Source organism: Myiozetetes cayanensis, unplaced genomic scaffold (assembly GCF_022539395.1).
Source record: "Myiozetetes cayanensis isolate MyiCay16 unplaced genomic scaffold, myiCay2020 scf23, whole genome shotgun sequence".
In the NCBI taxonomy this organism is placed as follows: Eukaryota; Metazoa; Chordata; class Aves; order Passeriformes; family Tyrannidae; genus Myiozetetes; species Myiozetetes cayanensis.
In genome coordinates this window covers 4,813,305-4,831,470 of record NW_026087445.1, presented here as the reverse complement: position 1 = coordinate 4,831,470, position 18,166 = coordinate 4,813,305, and the positions used below count along the sequence as shown (strand labels likewise).

The 18,166-nt window shown below is 63.9% G+C and overlaps 2 protein-coding genes across 4 annotated transcripts; one reads left to right on the top strand and one right to left on the bottom strand.

The window, feature by feature from the left end:
* Positions 1–58: 58 nt before the first annotated feature.
* Positions 59–4,939, top strand: FPGS (folylpolyglutamate synthase). 2 transcript variants are annotated; one of them, XM_050319981.1, is made up of 15 exons: positions 59–136; positions 1,060–1,188; positions 1,292–1,345; positions 1,462–1,526; positions 1,606–1,720; positions 1,842–1,919; positions 2,202–2,263; positions 2,364–2,466; positions 2,558–2,635; positions 2,706–2,853; positions 2,932–3,030; positions 3,202–3,352; positions 3,452–3,527; positions 3,858–3,924; positions 4,023–4,939. In XM_050319981.1, the coding sequence occupies exons 2-15, from the start codon at positions 1,072–1,074 to the stop codon at positions 4,448–4,450; spliced, it is 1,641 nt and encodes a 546-aa protein (XP_050175938.1). In that variant the 5' UTR covers positions 59–136; positions 1,060–1,071; the 3' UTR covers positions 4,451–4,939. The 2 variants fall into 2 exon arrangements, with proteins under 2 accessions (XP_050175938.1, XP_050175937.1); XM_050319980.1 differs by lacking the exon at positions 59–136 and adding an exon at positions 861–981.
* On the bottom strand, positions 4,791–16,210 carry ENG (endoglin). Of its 2 annotated transcripts, none has more exons than XM_050319978.1 (15): positions 16,026–16,210; positions 11,793–11,950; positions 9,460–9,594; positions 8,741–8,891; positions 8,408–8,564; positions 8,113–8,245; positions 7,716–7,890; positions 7,481–7,632; positions 7,213–7,356; positions 6,886–6,930; positions 6,657–6,767; positions 6,314–6,559; positions 6,046–6,109; positions 5,869–5,970; positions 4,791–5,401 (listed from the first exon to the last, which is right to left on the bottom strand). In XM_050319978.1, the coding sequence occupies exons 1-15, from the start codon at positions 16,081–16,083 to the stop codon at positions 5,232–5,234; spliced, it is 2,001 nt and encodes a 666-aa protein (XP_050175935.1). In that variant the 5' UTR covers positions 16,084–16,210; the 3' UTR covers positions 4,791–5,231. The 2 variants fall into 2 exon arrangements, with proteins under 2 accessions (XP_050175935.1, XP_050175936.1); XM_050319979.1 differs by having other exon boundaries at positions 4,791–5,421; positions 16,026–16,205.
* Positions 16,211–18,166: the final 1,956 nt, after the last annotated feature.

Sequence of the window (18,166 nt, the reverse complement as noted above, 5' to 3'; positions counted from 1 at the left end):
CCGCATCCCTCCCCGCTGGCGGCGGCGCGAGCGCGGGATGGTGGCGCGGGGTTGGCGCGCGCTGCGCGTGGCGCTGCGGGCCGGGGGGCGCCGCTTCGGCACGCGCCCCGCGCGCGCCCCCGCCATCGACTACCAGGTACCGCCGCCGGGAGCGCGCGCGGGGGGGCGGGGGGCGGGTCACGAGGCCCCGCACAGCGATGCGACTCCGGTACCGCGCGCGGGGCGGCCGAGACCCGCCCGCCCCTCCGCCGCCCGCACCCTTTTCCGTGTCCCGCAGCCCCGGGCCGCCTGTCCCCGCTTTCCGCTGGGGGCACTCCGCAAATCGCCGCGCCCCGTGGCAGCTGCGGGTGGCCTCGGCCTGCAGCGGGAGCCTCTACGACAAGTCGTGGTGTGTCCCGGTGCCACGCGGCCGCTCCAGGCGTCGTGGGCACGATGGCGGTCCCCCGGCGTGCCCCCCCGGGCAGGCGGGAGCGGTCCTGCCCCCGCTCCCCGGAGCTGGAAGCGCCACCGGTGCCAGTTTGCCGCTGTCAGATGGACCAAGGTCCAGCTGCCTGGGTCGGGTGTCCCCACGCTGGGGACACGGGCTGGGCCATGCCAGGGCCCCGGTGCAGCGCCAGCCCCACATCCCGAACCGGCGTGGGTTTGGCGGGCTCTTGTCCCACGTGCGCCGTGCACATGCAGCGCTGCTGCTTCGTTGGCTCTGTTGCTTCATTAGCGCCGCTCTTTGAACACCGGGCGTGTACTGGAGCGCTGCCCGCTCCCGCCGGCGACCTTGTCCCACTGAGCAGCAGTGGGTGCCGGGCGCTGGCCTGCCCTGCGCGGGGTCAAGGGGCGCCTAGAGAGGGGCGGGCAACCCCTGCCCATAAGTAGCCCGTCCCCGTGACGGCTCTGGCGCTGCCGGCACGGCCCCGCGGTGCCATGGCGGAGATGCTGCCGGCATGGGTGGCCACAGGCACCGCCGAGGGGACCGAGCCCGATGGGGTGGGTAAGGGTGTGTTGGGCTTGAGGCAGGATGGGTGGTGGTGGGCACCATTCTGACCACCGTGGGGGTCTTTCCAGGATGCAGTCCGGATGCTCAACACCCTGCAGACCAACGCCAGCTACTTGGAGCAGGTGAAGCGGGAGCGTGGTGACCCCCAGGTCCAGTTGGAAGCCATGCGGGGATTTTTGGAGAGGAGCGGGCTGAAGGTGAAGGGGGATCCCTGTCCCTGTCCCTCTGTCCTGTCAGCAGTGCCGCTGTGCTCGGCACTGGCGGCTGAGGGGGTCTCACAGGGTGGTTGAACTCTTACAGGTCGAGGACCTGGATCGACTGAACATCATCCACGTCACAGGGACGAAGGGCAAGGTGAGGCGGGTGGGCGGCACTGCAGAGGACTGGGGGGATGAGGGGGAGCCGCTGGCTCTGTGGCTCTGCTCACCCCTGCCCTGACACGGGGGGCTTTAACACCGCCATCTCCTCAGGGCTCAGCATGCGCCTTCACTGAGCACATCCTGCGCAACTACGGGCTGAAGACAGGCTTTTACAGGTGAGCAGGGGGGTCAGGAGGGTTTTGGGGGGCTGGTGGTGCCGTGCCTGACCGTTCCCCCTGCTCTGCCCCGCCCCAGCTCCCCTCACCTGGTGCAGGTGCGCGAGCGGATCCGCATCAATGGGCAGCCCATCAGCAAGGACCTCTTCAACAAGTACTTCTGGCTGGTCTACAACCGCCTGGAGGAGACCAAGGTGGGGGCAGCAGGGCTTGTGGGGGTGATCCCTCCCTCAGGTCCCCCCTCCCGGGGCCCCATGTCCCCACTGTGGTTGGGGGTGCCCCGTGCTGTCCCCTCACACCCGCTCTGCCTGGCAGGACCCGGTGCACGCCAGCATGCCGGCGTATTTCCGCTTCCTCACCATCATGGCCTTCCATGTCTTCCTGCAGGAGAAGGTAAGTGGTGGCCTCCAGCTTGTGATAGACTGGGGACATCAGGGAGCGGGGACATAGGATTCAGCCCCCACTTGGGGCAGAACTTGCATGGGTTAGGCTGCTGTGGCTGTAACCAGGGGATGCTGTGCCAGGTGGATGGTTCCCCAGCAAATGGGAGGTGTGTTCAGGTGTGGGTTTGGAAGGGGCGGTGACAGGGACCTGACCCCACCCACATCCCCGAATCTGTGTGAGACACATATTGCTGGTGGCCCTGTGATGGCTCCACTGTCCCTGTGTCCCCAGGTGGATCTGGCAGTGGTGGAGGTTGGCATTGGTGGCGCCTATGACTGCACTAACATCATCAGGTAGGAGATGGTGTGGCTGAGCCTTTCTCCCAGGGCTACCAGGCCCTGGTGTCCCTACTGCGGTGGGGACAGTGGGGACACTGCCATGCTGCATCCCCAGGGCACCAGTGGTGTGTGGGGTCTCCGCCCTGGGCATCGACCACACCAGCATCCTGGGAGACACCATGGAGAAGATTGCCTGGCAGAAGGGCGGCATTTTTAAGGTAGGCAGACCAGGTCATCTCATGGTTTTGGGGTGTGCTCCCCTGTGACTCTGAGCTCCCGTATGTCCCTGAGCATCCCCATCCTTCACAGCCTGGCGTGCCGGCGTTCACCGTGGCACAGCCGGAGCGGCCACTGGAGGTGCTGAGGGAGCGAGCCCAGGAGAGGAAGGTGAGCTGGTGGCAGGGGTGTGGATTTGGGGGTACCCTGCGGCGGGGGGCTTAGCCTCCTCTCCTCGCAGTGTCCCCTCTACCTGTGCCCGGAGCTGGATGAATTTGAGGAGGGCTGCCAGGCGCTGGAGCTGGGGCTGGCAGGTTCCCACCAACGCTCCAACGCCGCCCTGGCCCTGCAGCTGGCGCGGACGTGGCTGCAGCGCCGCGGCTACCAGGGTAAGGCAGAGGGATGGGGAGGGGGGGGCAGACCCTGCCGTGGCCCCCAGGATCTCAGTGAGGTGCCTGTCCCCCCAGGTCTTGGGGAGCTGAAGGAAGTGCCGCCGAGCACTGAGCTGGTGGGGAGGCCGGTGCCGCTGGCGCCTGCCTTCCGCCCCACCGACGCCATGATCCAAGGTGCAGTATGGCCGTGCCAGGAATTCCCCTGGCTGTGTCACAGGGGACACGGCAGGGTGACATCCAGTGCCACCTGTCCTGGATACCAAAGTCTTCCCCACACTGGATCCCCACGGGGTACTAGTGCTGGGGAGGATGTGGGGGTCCCAACCATGCCCTGTGTCCCCCCAGGCCTGCGGGACACAGAGTGGCTGGGCCGGACCCAGGTGCTGTCCCACGGCCCTGTGACGTGGTACCTGGACGGAGCTCACACCACCAGCAGCATCCAGGCCTGTGTCCGCTGGTTCCGCCAGGCTGCCCTCAACCAGGAAAAACTCCACGAGTAAGGAGGGGACACGAGGGGGCACATATGCCAGGGGGGCATGGTGGTGGTGCTGGGGGTCCTCGTGGGGCGTGGGCCACCTGCCCTTTCTCCCCGCAGCGGCTCCGAGGTGCGTGTGCTGCTCTTCAACGCCACGGGGGACCGGGACACGGCGGCGCTGCTCAAGCTGCTGCTGGTGAGGTTTGGGGGAGCACAGGGTGGTGGTCTCTGTGCCCGAGTGCCTGGGCTCTCTGCTTGCCCTGGGGCCTGCTTTGCTGTGGGAGCAGGGAGCCGCGAGGTGGAGCTGGCCCCCTGTCTGTCTGTCCATCTGTCCACCCTGCTGTCCCTGGGTGTATCCCACCTCAGCTCCCCTTGCAGGGCTCTTACAGTCCTGGGTGTGGGGACAGGACTTGGATCACCCCACCCTGGGCCCTGTAACCATGTTGGTGTAGGACTGGTCCCAGGGGAAGTCCCATGGGTGGGTCCTGAGGGTTCCTGCAGCAGTGACCCCCCCATCTTCCCCCAGCCCTGTCACTTTGACTACGCTGTCTTCTGCCCCAACTTCACGGAGGTGTCAGCGGCCAACAACGCGGGTGAGTGCTGGGGAGCCGGGGTCTGTCCCGGCCCCCCCCATCCTGATCCCCTCCCCGGCCCCCCCCAAATCCCTGACCCCCATCCCCATCCCTCCCAGACCAGCAAAACTTCAACGTGACGCTGGAGAACGCCCTGACTCGCTGCCTGGAGAACCAGCAGACGTGGACCCGACTGCTGGAGGAGAAAGGGGGGCAGGACCCCTGGCTCCCAGCTCCCCTGCGGGTGGGGGGGCTGCTGCAACCAACCCCTGCCCGGGGCTCCCTGCTCCTCGTGCCCCCAGCCCCACGACCCCTCAACTCCTCAGCCCTCGTGTTCCCGTGCCTGGCCCAGGCACTGCAGTGGGTGGCACAGGGCCGGGACCCCCATCTGGCAGCCCCTGCTGCCTCGGGGGCTCACGCCCACCCTGCTGCCAGCAGCGGGGCCGTGCTGCTGCGGGAGGCGGCCGCCGTCCGCGTCCTGGTCACTGGCAGCCTGCACTTGGTAGGGGGGGCCCTGCGACTGCTCGACCCTGCGCTCTCCCAGTAACTGGGGGACGGGGCTTTGCACTTGGTTTTACTTGAAGCAGCAGTTCTGCCCCCAGTGATGCTTGGAGGCATCCGGGGGGGGCACGTGGGACCCCCTCGCCCCATCCCGGCTTCGCTGTTTTCACCCCAGTGCCTTTCGCCTGTGCCCTCCTGGGGACACTGCCCGTGTGGGGGCTGCTCCTGGCCCACATTCCACTCTTGGTGAGACTGACTGGGGGTCCCCTGGGTCTGGGGGGGCTGCCCCAGGCTGTGCTGGGGTCCCAGTGCCCAGGGGACGGTTAGGGAGGGTGGTAGGTGGGAGCCTCAAGCTGTGGCGAGGCTCAGTATCAGGGCAAGACTAATTTAACATAGGGGAGATTTTTATTATTATTAATAACAGTTTGTAACTTGTATGGGGAGCTGGGGGGTTGTGGTGGGTTCTGCCCATCGCCCTGTGGGAGGGCAGCAGCCTCGCACCCCCCCACTCTGAATAAACCTCTTGCTGCTCCCAGTGGTGCCTGTTGCCTTCTTGGGGGGATGCAGGAGGGGCATGGGGGTCACCCCAAGTGCTGGGGCATGTCCTGGGAGCGCCCACTTCTTCCCCCCCCATTTGATGGGGAGCCTTGGGGGAGGCTTTGGCAGTAGCTGCTCTTTCTGCCTCCCCCCTGCAGCAGGGGACCCCGGGGGGGTTGCAGGGTGCACCCCTCCCGGCGTGGGCTGCCCTCGGGGGGCCAAAGCATTCACTGAATGAGTAACGGAGGCCCCCTCTGGGCTCGGCCTGAGATTTGGGGCAAAAAATCAGCTCAATGGCACCGGGGTGGGTCCCCAAGTCCGTTGGCCAGGGGCTGTGCGGGCTCGGGGGGGCCCGGGGGCGTCAGGCCATGCTGCTGGTGGAGCAGGGGGTGCTCTGGGTGCTGCCGATGCTGTGGTTGGTGCTGCTGCTCTCCGAGGCTGGCGCCGTGCTGGAAACCGGCTGCAGTTTGGAGATGGGACCTGGCTCACGCCGCCCGCCACGGGGCCAGGGGGAAACACCAAGGGGAACCACACTCAGGGCGAGTGGTGGCGGCCTTGGCTTGTCCCCACAGGACCTTACAGCCCTCATGCACAAGCCCTGGTGGGTCACTCCCCAGCTGGACCCTGAGCCCCTGGGATGGAGATGAGCATGGGGGACTGTGGTGGCACTGGGAGCTGGAGGGAGGGCAGGTGTCAGAGGGGACCCCAGGGTAGTAGGAGGGACCCCAGGGAGCTGTGGACACCTGGAGCAGGGTTATTCCCCTATGGCATTGCCAGGAGGGCTGTACAGACAAGGGCAGTGGAGCAGCCTGGTCCCTGGCTCACCTGGGGATCTTGACCAGGGGGAAAAATGGGCAACCCAGTAAGGGACATGTATGTGGCTCCCCCATCCCACCACGGGGGTCCCCAGGGGTGGTGGATACTCACGGGTGCGCGAGTAGATGCACCAGAGCCCAGCGGTGAGGAGCGCTCCGATGAGGAAGGCACCAAAGGTGATGCCCAGGACAGCGGCCAGTCCCAGCCCACGGCCTGGGGAGCACAAGGCCGTCAGCACCTTCCCACTCCCATTCTCGCCCTGGCCTCCTTCCCTGCCCCAAAACTCACTGTTGGGCGGCTGCCAGGTATCCTTCACGGTCACCTTCAGGACTTTCTCGAAGTTGGTGTTGTTCTGCAGAGGTGGAGGTTGGGGTGAGAGGCGGGGAGAGACCTGCACACCCTGGGCAAGGGAACAGGGCTGGGAGCTGTCCAGGCTCTTTGAGAACCAGGGCATGCTGCTCCAGGATGGGCTCCATCATCCAACAGTGCGGGACAAACTCACCAGGCTGGGACTGGCGTGGTGGCATTGCAGGTTGGTGGGGGGGGTTACACTGACCTGCAAGCCAGCCTTGCACTTGAGGGTGGCGGAGAAGGGGGTGCGTCCGCCCTCGGGAACGGCGTAGGTGAAGCGGAAGCGCCAGATCTTCCTCCCGTGGCTGCTGGGGGGGCCCTCCAGCACGGCCACCCCTGCTCCACGTGCCTCCCCACCCTGCACCAGCAGCACCGGCTCCTGCCCCGGTGCCACCAGCCAGCAGTCCTTCAGCTGCAGGTCAGCCGGGTGGTCGTCCCACAGCATGGACGCCTGCCATGGGTAGAGGGGAACAGGGGGACGCCATCAGGGTCACCAGCCCGGGGACAGCTGAACTCCCCCAGCCTGGGCACCTGGATGGCAGCAGTACCTGCAGAAAAGCCTCCTTGTTGACCTCCAGCTCCGTCTGCGGCACCTTGAAGGCAGCGGTGGGGAAAAGGCGCAGGAAGAGCTCCCGCGGGATCTCGCACTGGAAGGCCACCTGCAAGTGGGGACAGCGCTGAGGCCACGTCTGGCACCCAGCACACCCAGCACCCAGCCAGCAGTGGCATCAGCACCCTTCTCCCACCTCCAGGCACGCCAGGAAACCTGGCTCTTACCCGTATGTCCTGGAGTTCTGTGCCCTTGGACAGCTTGATGAGGAGCTGTGAGAAGGGTAGGAAGGTTGGGTCAGCCAAGTGGTCCCCACTGCCCGGGTGTATTGTCCCGCTTGGATGGGATGGCATGGCATAGGAGGGTCCTCCCATGGGATGGGATGGAACAGAATGGAGTGGGAGCCCCACCCACACCCCCCTGCCATCTCATGGATGTTTCCAGCCATGCAAAAGCAAGGATGTCCTCGTGGAGAAGCCCCACCAGTCATCATTGAAGCCTTCATGGGGCATCAGCAGGGCTGGGGGCAGCACCCCCAAATGGTCCCTCCTCACCTCATTGTTGGCATATCCCCTGCCCCCCAGCAAGGTGCCACAATGGCTGAGGGGGCTTTTCAACATGAAGTGGGTTGCATTTTTCTCTGCCTGGCAGCTGATGTCCCTCAGCGTGATGTCCTTGATGTCCAAGTCCTTGATGACCTGGGGAAAAAACACATGGTGGTCATCCACTGGCTGGGGACAGCCCCATGCCACCCATCCCAAGCACCTGGAGGAAAATGTGATGTTGGTGGGCATTGGGACCTCGCCCCTCCTTCCCCCTCACCTTCAGGTGGGACTTGATGATGGTGATCTCCATGGTTTCATCTGTGCACGTCCAGGGCTTGAGCAGGAGCAGCAGCTGGTGGGGCTGCAGTTCAGGAGCGGGGGTCAGGCGGCTCATGGGGGTGATCATCTCAGTCACCTTCTTGGCCGTCTCTGCGGGACAGGGAGATGGGGGTGCTGAGAGGGGGTGCTGGGACTCCGCACCCCGCCCAGCCCTGGGGCTCTGGGGGCCTCACTGTTCTCCTGGATCTCCATGCTGATGCTGGTGGTGGCGGGGATGGCGGAGTAGGAGGCGATGATACTGTAGTTCTTCTCGAAGGCTTTAGCGATGAGGCCCTGCTCCGTGTCGGGCAGGAGCTCCCCAGGCAACAGCGTCGGAAAGATGGTCATGATCTTGTAGTTCCCAGAGGTCTGCAGTGGGAAAGGGGACAGCACAGAAGAGCTAAATGGGGATGGGGCATCTTCTGGGTTTGTCCCTGTTAGGAAGGGTTGCAGCAGTGGGGCTGCCATCTCCCCATGTCTAACTTCCCCAGGTACCCTCCTGCCACCCTGCCTGTGCCACTGGCATCTCCTGGGCCCCTGGCAGACCCGTTGATGGGGGTCTTGGGGGAACACATGTCCCAGTCAGCCTACCATGACCTGGATGTTGCACTTCTTGAAGGAGAGAGACCAGGTCAGGTTGGCCCTGCTCTGAAGGATGAGGATCTGGTTGCTGACGTGATTCTCGGGACAGCTGAGGGACAGGTTCACTTCTGTGATCAGGGAGCTGCAAAACCACAAGAGCCCCCTCTCAGCATCAGCATTCCACACCAATGGGCCCCATATCCAACTTAAGATGCAGGGCTCTGCCTTTGAGACACCCCAACGTCTTCCCAAGCATCTCCAAGCATATCCCACCCCTGGGGTCCCATCGTGGGCACTGCGGTACCTGGGCTCTGGTTGCAGATGGATGATGTGAGCGGCCCTGGTGCTCTGGGTGTCCCCACGTGAGCAGCTCTTCACCCCGTGGAAGAAGACCTCAGTCTCAAGGTGCAGCATGGCATTGAAGTGGTTCTGGGGGATGCAGTTCGGGGGGCTGCTGGCGTCTATGCAGATGGGGGGATCGACAGGGCCAAATCAGGCTCAGTGGGTGGGGAGATGCTCAGGGCCATCAGTCCCCGTGGCATCTCCCGGGGAATGGTGCTTTGCCCCAGGAGGTGTCAGCCTTCTGGAACAGGAAGATCACTCCAGCCCCCCAGTGCCAGCCCCCAGCCCCACACACCTTCTCCCAGGCGGAGCTGGACCCAGCGGGGATCCCGCAGCTCGCTGTAGGATGTGATGCCCCTGTAGGTAGACTGAGCCCAGTTCAGCAGTTCCTCCTCGCTGGAGGCCATGAGTGGCTCTGCGGTGCTCCCCGAGAAGAGGTGGGCGTCCTGTGGGCCAAGAGGCAGCCTGAGCCAGGGTGGGGGGCAAGGCTCATCCCTCCCTGGTGTGGGCTGTCATGGGTCAAAAACCTTTCCCCCCCAGAGTGCAGGACGCAAGTGTGAAACTAAACCAGGCGAGCATCCCTGGAGCCTGGGCTGGGGGTCACCCTGGATGAGTGGAGGTTTTCGGGGACATGGGCTGGGAGTGGCAAGAGCAGCCGGCGGCACGCGGAGGGCTCGGCCCACTTTATTATTAGCCACAAACAAAGCAGGAGGTTTATTTTGCTAACAAAGCGCCAGACCCCGGCTCAGCTCGCTGGAGCCAAACCCCATCCCTGACCTTCCTCCCGCCGGTCGGAGGAAACGGGAGCTTTTTCCAGCCCTGTGCGTCATTCCCTGCCTGGCCAGCCCTGTGCTCAGTGCCGGCAGTGGCCAGAAGTGTCCCCTCCTCCCTGGGGCACCACAAGCATCATGTCTGGGGATGGAAGGGATGCAAATCTCCCTTAAATGTCTCCACTGATGGCCCCGGCCCTGCTGCCCCATGGGGTTGCTCCTGGTGTGGGGCTGTGACACTCACGGTGTGGATGAGCAGGTGTGGGCACTGGGAGGTGATGTTGGCAGAGCAGCGGGCGCAGAAGAGGATGAGCACCGGTGAGCGGCTGCAGGCATCGGCTCCTGGCGTGATGGACACTGTCAGCAGGACAGCAGGGGTCTGGGGGGAAGAAGACAGTGTCACCACTGTGGCCACCAAGCCCCAACTGCTGTCACCTCCCTGGCTGCCCCTGGAGCCAGAGGTAGCTGGGAGAGACCTCAGACAGGAGGCAGCCATGGCTGGGTTCAGGGGGTAGGCGGGGGGGATGCAGGGATGCCACATGGATGTGTACCCACACTGGGGGGCAAACACCCCCTGGCTCCCCCAGGCAAGGGACCAGGGTATCCCTGCCTTGAGGATGGTTATATCCCCACGCAGGGTTCCAGGGCATCCTTGAGTCAGAGAATGAGTAATCTCTGCACTGGGCATGAGGGTGTCACCCCACTGCGGACTGGGGTGTCCTCACACTAGAGAGTGGCATGTCCCCACACTGGGGACTGGAACTTCCCTATACCAGCAACCAGAGTATCCTCACACTGAGTACTGGGATGTCCCCACACCAAGGACTGGGATGTCCCCACACTGGGGCCAGAGAATCCCCACTCTGGACACTGGAGCACACCCACTGTAGGCACCAGGGTGTCTCCCACTAAAGGCTGGAGAATCCCCACCCTGGGCACCAGGACATCCCCTCGGCAGGTTTCTCAGCTCTATCCCAGCACCGTGCAGCCACTGCAGGCTTGGGACCGGCCACACTGGTGTGCTGGGATGCTGGGGGCACAGAGATGGCACACAAAATTCCTTGTGGCTAGCACTGCCTGGTGGCCTCCAGCCGGAAATCCGGATGGGGAAGTCGAAATATCAGGCGCTAAGTTTGGCAACGGCCTCCCGAATCACGGCTTGCAAAGTGCTGAGCCAGGCAGCGGGCAGGGAAAAATCAGCTGGGGACCAGCCGGGTGGAGGCAGCTGCTAGTGCCGGGCACAGGGATGACGGGATGAAGGCTTGGGCATCCCGGCCTGGCCATGGCCCCGTGGGTGGCCGAGGACCCCGGGTGGCCCCGGGAGCTGGGGAGGAGCCGGCGGCTGTTTTTCCTGCCGCGTGTTTTGTGGCGCTCCATTGTTTGGCTGCGCGAGTGGCGGGAGCCTCGGCGCTCCCGCCGCCGCCTTTCGGGTTATTTTTTTCCCTTTTTCTTCTCTTTTTTTTTTTTTTCATCGTGGGGATCTGCTTATAGAAAGCGGCTTCCAGTAATTCTTCTATAAGTGGAGCCGCGTCCCTGCCCGGCTCCCCCCGCCCGCCGCGGGGCTCAGTGCCTCAGCCGTGACATCAGTGCGTGTCCCCTGCCGCTGCTGGTGACAACCCCGGGGCAGCCCCGGCCCTGGCACCTATCCAGGCTGCCAGGGCCAGGTCACACCGGGCTGGGGCAGAGGGGCCCTTGCAAAACCCACCCTTCCCAGTGCCTCCTGTCTTGGCTCCCACCCCCGCCCTGAAAAGCAGAACTAGGAGAACTGGGAGGTGGCGGGGGTGGGGGGAGCGTGGCGCCGGGCAGCCCAGGGCTGGGCCAAAATCGGGTGCTGGGTTTGTGGGGCCCCAGCCAGCGTGGGGGGAGCTGGGCTGTGCTGCAGAGCTGCTGTGTAAATCCACGTGCTGGTGCAAACCCACCCAACAGTGCCAGTCAGTACCAGCACCAAGCCCTGCCACTGCTCTACACCCATCCTTACCAGAAGGCATCCGCAAAGGGGTTATTGCCCCCTTGCATGGCAATGCCAACACTGGCAGACAGGTTTCCACTTGCTTGGTGCCTTAAAGCAATGTGCCTCCTTCATCCCTCATTCTTCCTTCCATCCCTTTATCCCTCCCTCCATCCCTTCTTCCATCTCTTTCTCTATCCCTCCATCCCTTCCTCTTTTCCACCTTCCATCCCTCCCTCTCCAGTCACCATTGGGTACCCATGGCTCTGCCAAGCTCCTGAGCCAAAACCAGGCCACCTCCCCGGGGAAATAGAGTGTCCTGGGATATCCAGCACAAGGACATTTGCCCCAGCAGCATGGGCTGTTAGAGAATTTGACACTAAAGCCTTTAAACTCCCACTGGGGGCAGAGATGCCCATGGCTGTGCTGGGAGGGGAAAGTTTGGCAAATGCACCATGGAAGAGGTTAATCCAGGTCCTCTCACGGCTCCTTACTTAGAGGAAAGTTTTGACAGCTGGGACACCCTGCCTGTGAGGACAGTGACAGGGTGACAATGCTGCGGTGACAGCGTGAAGTGGCAGTGAAAGGTGATGGTGCCGGGGTGATGCACCGGGACCCCTCTCGCTCACCTTGGACCACTTGACGCTGAGGACATGGACTTCGTGGTCGGTGCCCAGGGAGCCGCTGCTGACGCAGCCCCGCGGCACCGTGCTGGTGGTGTAGGAGAGGGCGATGGGCGACTCCCCCGTCACAGGCTGCAGGTCGCAGCCCTCGGCTCTCCCGGGGTCTGGGCGGAAAACAAGAGACCGTCAGTCCCCGCTGCACGGATGTGGGGTGACAACACATCGGGTGACACGATGCGGGAGGGGGCCGAGTGGCCGCGCCAGCCCCGGCACTGCCCCCGCGCCCCTGACCCCCGGCCCGGCGTCACCACGGCCCCACGGCCGGCGCAGCACCCCCGGGACCATCCGCTACGTGTCTGCTCGGGGCCCGTCCGCCACCGCCAGCCCCCTCCGCAATCACGTTAATGACTCTTGGATCCGGGCTGGAAAAATCTGCTGTCCCTGCTCGGCGCTGCCGTGTGCCAAAACTCGCACCCGGCCGCCCCGAGCGCTGGGGCGGTGGCGGAAGCCCCCCCGCATTCACCCCCCGCTGCAGGAAAGTGGGAAGCGCAGGTATGGAAATGGCTGTGAAGCTCATCCTCCGCGGGCGCCGAGGCGTGAGCTTTGCCCCATCCCGAAGCTCCCGGCGGTGCGCGAGGGAGCGGGGCCGGGCTGGAGGCTGCCAAGGGAAATCCTGAGTGCAAACAGCTATTTGAAGGCCTGATCCTGTAAATCCCCACGTGCCTCGGCTGTTTCCTCTGCCCCAGGCAGCCCTGCTGCGATCAGGCTGTTCTCAAGCTGGCCCCCTGAGGTCCTGCCTGCACCCACGGGGGCTCAAAGGGAGCTGGGTAGGATGGGGCCTGTGGCCTCAACTGGGGACTTCCCTTGGGATAACGGTGCCTGAGGCACTGTGTTTCCTTTGGAGGAGGACACTGAGTAACATCCCCACTTGCCCATCATTTCCCAAACCTGGTAGCTCCAGCCACCATACTGGGACATCACCGGACCCCACTCCAGGGATACCCAGCCACCCCTGTAGGGACTGGGGCTAAAGGGTGTGATGCTCCAGGTCGCTGAGATTTTGGGATGCGGCACCTGGCAAAGGACCGCTCATACCACAACATGCCCATCACGGTATCCCTGGCCTGTGTCTCGCCACCGGGGTGGTCTGACCGTGGTGGCAGGGTCACGGCACAGACCCCTCCGGTGACGCTGCCATGGGCCCATTGTCCGGCGCTTCCTCCCCCCAGCGTGGCGGCCGCGCGGCCGGCAGCATCGGGAGGAAGATAAACAGCCGCTTATCTGGGCGCCACAGGCTGTGTCCCTCTTCCCTTCCACTCCTGCCCTGACGGCACTGGGCATGGCTGCGCGGCCCCGGCACTGCTGGGCAGAGGACGGGGCAGCTCGTCACACCTCCCGCAGCATCCTGCCGGGAGGTCAGGCAGGGCCAGGGGCCATGGCTGGGCTCACCCCTGGCACGGGGCAGGGATGCCAGCGGAGGGGGATGCGGGGCAGCGGTGCCAGTCGGGCACTGTCTGTCCCTGGGGAAGGCAGCGGGCTCCAGCATTATGTCAGGATCAGATAAGGGGGCTCAGTTGGGCCGCCGGGGCGATCAGATAAGGGCACTGTTATTTTTGTACTCCAGGAAAGGGAAAAAAAAAATTATAAGAAAGAAAGAAAGAAAATCCACTTTATGTTTTTCCAGTCGCCTGCCCTCTCCCTTGCTTCGGCGCAGCTGAGGCCAGGGAGCAGGAATGGTCCCACTGTGGCTCCCCTGGGGCTGGTGGCACAATTCCTGGGCTTTTGGGAGATGAAAGGCTCTGGGCAGAGAGCAATGCTGGGGTGTGGGGTGAAGGGCAGGGGTGGACCTGGCAGCGCAGGATGCCCATGGGACGGGCAGCGCCACTTTGGCATCCCTGCATCCGGCTGCGCCGCCTCGGCACTTGTGTAACGAGCTGACCCAGGTGACCCCATCAGGAACGGGGATGGACCCTGCGCCGCAAACTTGAGAGGGAGTCGTCATCCTCCGAGCCACTGCTGGCTGCTGGACCACACAGAGGTGGCACTGGGGCCCAGATGACGGGCTGGATGGGACCAGGCTTCGGGCCTGACGCAAGCCACATCATTCCTGCCAGTCTAAGTCAGCTGGGTGCCGAGAAACCTCTCCCCAGGGGTGGGAAGGGATGACTCAGCACCGTGCTCACTCTGTGGGGAGCAGTGCTGGTCCCTGCTGAAGGGCACAAAGTCCCCCACTTCTGGAAGCCTGTGCCCACAGCACTGCACACACTGAGGGCACCCCAGTCCCACGGCACAGGTCAGGTCCTCTGTGGGCACTCCCGGCCCCACAGGTCCCTGTAAGGACAAAGCAGCAACTGGACAGGATGTGGTGAGTGGTACAGGTAGGAAGGACAGGGACAATATGTCACAGATACGCAGGACACTGACTACATAGCACAGCTACTCAGGATGGGGACCATAGAGCACAGCTACATAGGACAGGGACAATATGGCACAGTCACACAGAATGGGGTCCATATAGCACAGCTGCATAGGTTAGGGGTGGTATGGCCATAGGAGACGGTCTATATGGCAACATGACACAGGACAGGGACCATACAGACACAGATACATATGACAGGGACTGTATAGCTCTATTAGATAGGACAGAGACTGTGTGGCACAGCTATGTCAGCTAGGGACTGTATAGCACATTCATATATATATAGCATATATATAGCATATAGGATGGGGACTCCACCACTCAGCTACATGGGACAGGGACAGTGTACAACAGCTGTGTAGGATAGGGACTGTATAGCACAGTAGGACAGGGATCATACAGCACAGCTAAATAGGACAGGGACCGTAGGGACAGGCACTCAGGATGGGCACCATATGGACTGAGCCCACATAGCAGAGCCGTGCTAGGGTGTGTATGGCACAGCCATATAGGATGGAGACTGCAGGGGATAAATACAAAGGACATGGACTGTATAGCACAGCTGTGTAAGACAGGGATGACATTGCACAGCTGTGTAGGATGGGGACCAGACGGTACAGCTACGTGGTATAGGGACTATACATCACAGACAGTGAGGACAAGGTCTCTGTAGCACGACACAGGATGCAGAGTACATGTTATAGATATAGGATGAGGACTGGACCCCACAGCTACAGAGGACAGGGACCTTATTGCACATCTACATAACATGGGGAACCACATGGCACAGCTACAGAGAGCACAGACCTTATCTCACATATAAACAGGACAGGGACTGTATGGCATGGCTATAGGATGGGGACTGAGTCTCACAGCTACACAGGACATGGGACTTACTGTTCAGCTACGAGGATGGGGACCACATGGCACAGCTGTGGGGGACACGGCCCACATGGCACAGCCTCACTGGACAGGGACTGTTTGGCACTACTTATATTACAAGGTTGTGATATAAGAGTGGGTGTCAAGCCTGGCAGTGGGGCCACCCACTAGTGCTGGCCCCCGAGGTGGCCAGGAGGGACTGACCCAGCCAGGACACACAGTGCAGCTGGCCCTGGCCCCTCGGGAAGCCGCTGCCTTCCCAGCTCCCTTCCCCTCTGCCAGCAGGCCATGTCTCCACAAACCCAGCTCCCTGCCCTCCGTCAGCTCCGATGTCCCTGGGCATGACCCCCTTGAAATTCCCCCTGTGGCTTTGAAGGGACCTCGGGGTGACCCAACTGCTCCAGAGGCAGCCAAGTGTCCATCTCCTTCTCCACATCCCATGCGTGTTTTTTCCCATTCTTCCCCTCCAGCTCCGTCCCCATATCCCATGCAAGGCTCTATGGGTTTTTTCCTGGTTTTTTTGCCCCCAGGTCTTGATCAACCCCTCCATACCCCACCGTGCTGGGAGGCCACCAAAGCCACTCCAGACCCCGCTGGTGTCATTGCCTTGGCCGGGGCTCGGCAACAGCGTCTTCAACACCTCCCGCGCCCTGGTGACGCAGCCGGGATTTCGGGGGTCCCAGGGAGTGGCCGGGCTGTGCTGTGCGTGTTCCCGGAGCTCGGGGTGGGTTTCTCCCTCACCACCCTCGGGGCTACCCCCCAAAACCTCTTCTCCCGGCGGTTCTTGGGGGTGACACTGTGCGGGCACAGACGGGACCCCTTTGGCCACCGACCCAGAGTCGCCGCTGTCCCGTCCCTGGTGTCCCGTCCCGCGGTCCCCACCGCGGCGGATCCCACCGCGGGGGTCCCGTCCTGCGGTGCCCCCCATCCCCACTCACCCGGGCGGCCGAGCAGCGCCAGGAGCAGCGGCAGGAGCGGGGCGGTGCGGGGGGCCATGTCCGCCTGCGGCCGCTCCCCGGGAGCCAGCGCGGAGTGCGGGCGGCGGCAGCGGCAGGAAACCGACTCCCTTCGGAGGAGGGTCCGCGGCGGAGGAAATGCCGCTGGCGGCGCTGGGGCCGGGCCGGCGGCGGGGCGGGGGGGCGGAGAGGACGGACCCCCCCTCCCCCGGAGGCGCCGTGCCTCAGTTTCCCCCGCCCCGAGCCCTGCGGGGCTGCGCCTCTGGAGGGGCGCGCTGGGAGCGCTCTGAGCAGGGAGAGGGCACTGGTACCCGGGGGGGTGTCTCCATGGACCCCCAGGGCTGGCACTGGTGTGGGGGGTGGGACACAGGGGCTCTGGTGACGTCCAACCCTCCCAAATTACATCCAGTGATGGGTATGGGGGGCTACCCCAGGCAATGGGGACAGGGGCTGTCCCAGGCAATGGAGATGGGAGCTGCCCCCCAACATTCAGCTCCCTCTGCTTTCAGCCAGCACCCCAGTGGGGTCACCGTGTCCCAGGCCAGTGGCTGTCCCATGGCCCTGGACACCCATTCTGGGGCCATGGGGCCAGTGGAGGCCCCCCAGCACTGCTGCCTGCCTTGCCTGCACCCTTGGCCAGGCCACAGCCAGGGCTGCCCGAACACCCCTGCCCTGCAGGTGGGTTTGGGATCAGGAGGTCCTCTGGGCCAGGGTCTGGGCAAGGGGGTCACAGCCAAGCACTGCCAAGGTGGGAGCCATGGGGCATTTGGGGGCACCCAGGGACCTCCTTCTGCACCTCTGCCCCATTCCTTCTGCATATGCCAGTGGCTACTGTCCGAGGACACGACTATCGTTGGGGCTGGGACCCCCGCGCTGGGGCTGGGCACAGATCCCCGGGGGTGCTTTCCATCCCGACCCACGGTTCACGGGCATGGGGGTAGAATGTGGACCTGCCAGGGAAACCAGCGACGCCTCTCCCCACAGACAGGATGTCCCCGGACATGTCGGTGGCCCGGGGTGAGCAGAGCCATCTCCCATGACAGAGCACTGCCATCTCCTGGGGACCGCGGGGACGGGTGCTCACCCGGGGATGGGGTCAACGATGGGGACTGGGACCAGGCACAGGGTCCCCTGGCCCTCCTGCATCCCTCTCCCCGCTGTGACACCGCAGGGTAACGAGCAAGAGACCCTCGGTGATGGACAGGGGGATGGTGGCAGCTGCAGGGTGACAGAGGGGGGTGGCTGTGACTGTGAGGTGGCTGCATATGCAGTCCCCTGCACCCCATTCAACCCAACCTCCTCCCCTCACACCTAATGGGGTGGCCCCAACCCTTCCAGACAGAAGAAAAGCATCTAAACCCCAACCCCAAACACCCGGAGGCTGTACTGGGGAGAAAGGCAGGGCCTCCATCCCAGCCCCACTGCCCTGCTCACCACCTGGGGAAACTGAGGCACACTCACAGTACACCCAAAGAGGGATGTGGGGTAGGCACATGAGAGACAGGCCACCCCACTCCCCAGCTTCAGGCCACAGTACCCCAAACCACCCGACCCCCCTGAGCCCTTGTCCCCACCGGCACGAGGCAAACGCCCGCCGGCCCTGGCCCTGGATCGCTGTCCTGGCAGCGTCCCAGCCCTGGCCGGATGGCTGCATCCTTCCTGCCCGCCTGCCTCCCTGCAGTGCCCCGGGCTCTGCCGGTGGCTCGTCGCCCCCCGGGCACAGGGCTGACGTCGGAGCCTGGCGGGTTTGGGTTTTTCGTCTTGGGGAGTTTTGTTTTTTCCCCCTCTCGCTTCCTTTCTCCACTCTGGCTCCGTGGCCTCGTGGCCTTGGCTGACCCCGGCACTGCCGCCCCTCCCAACCCCCAGCCCCCTGGCTCTGTGCCCAGCTCCCAGCAGCCCAAAAGTAAGTGGTGGGGGGCCCTGTTGGGGTTGTGGTTCTGCTGCCTCCTGCCCTCGCCGTGGCTGGGTAAATCCCGGTCCCAAGCCCCACCGCAGCCCCTGTGCCTGGGCAACTCTCTGGGTGCTGGGGACCCCCCAAACTCCCTGTCCTCCACAGCAGCACCCCCAGCTGGGTTCTGCTGGGGGCCTGTGACTCACTCTCATGAGGACCCCTGCCCTGTCCC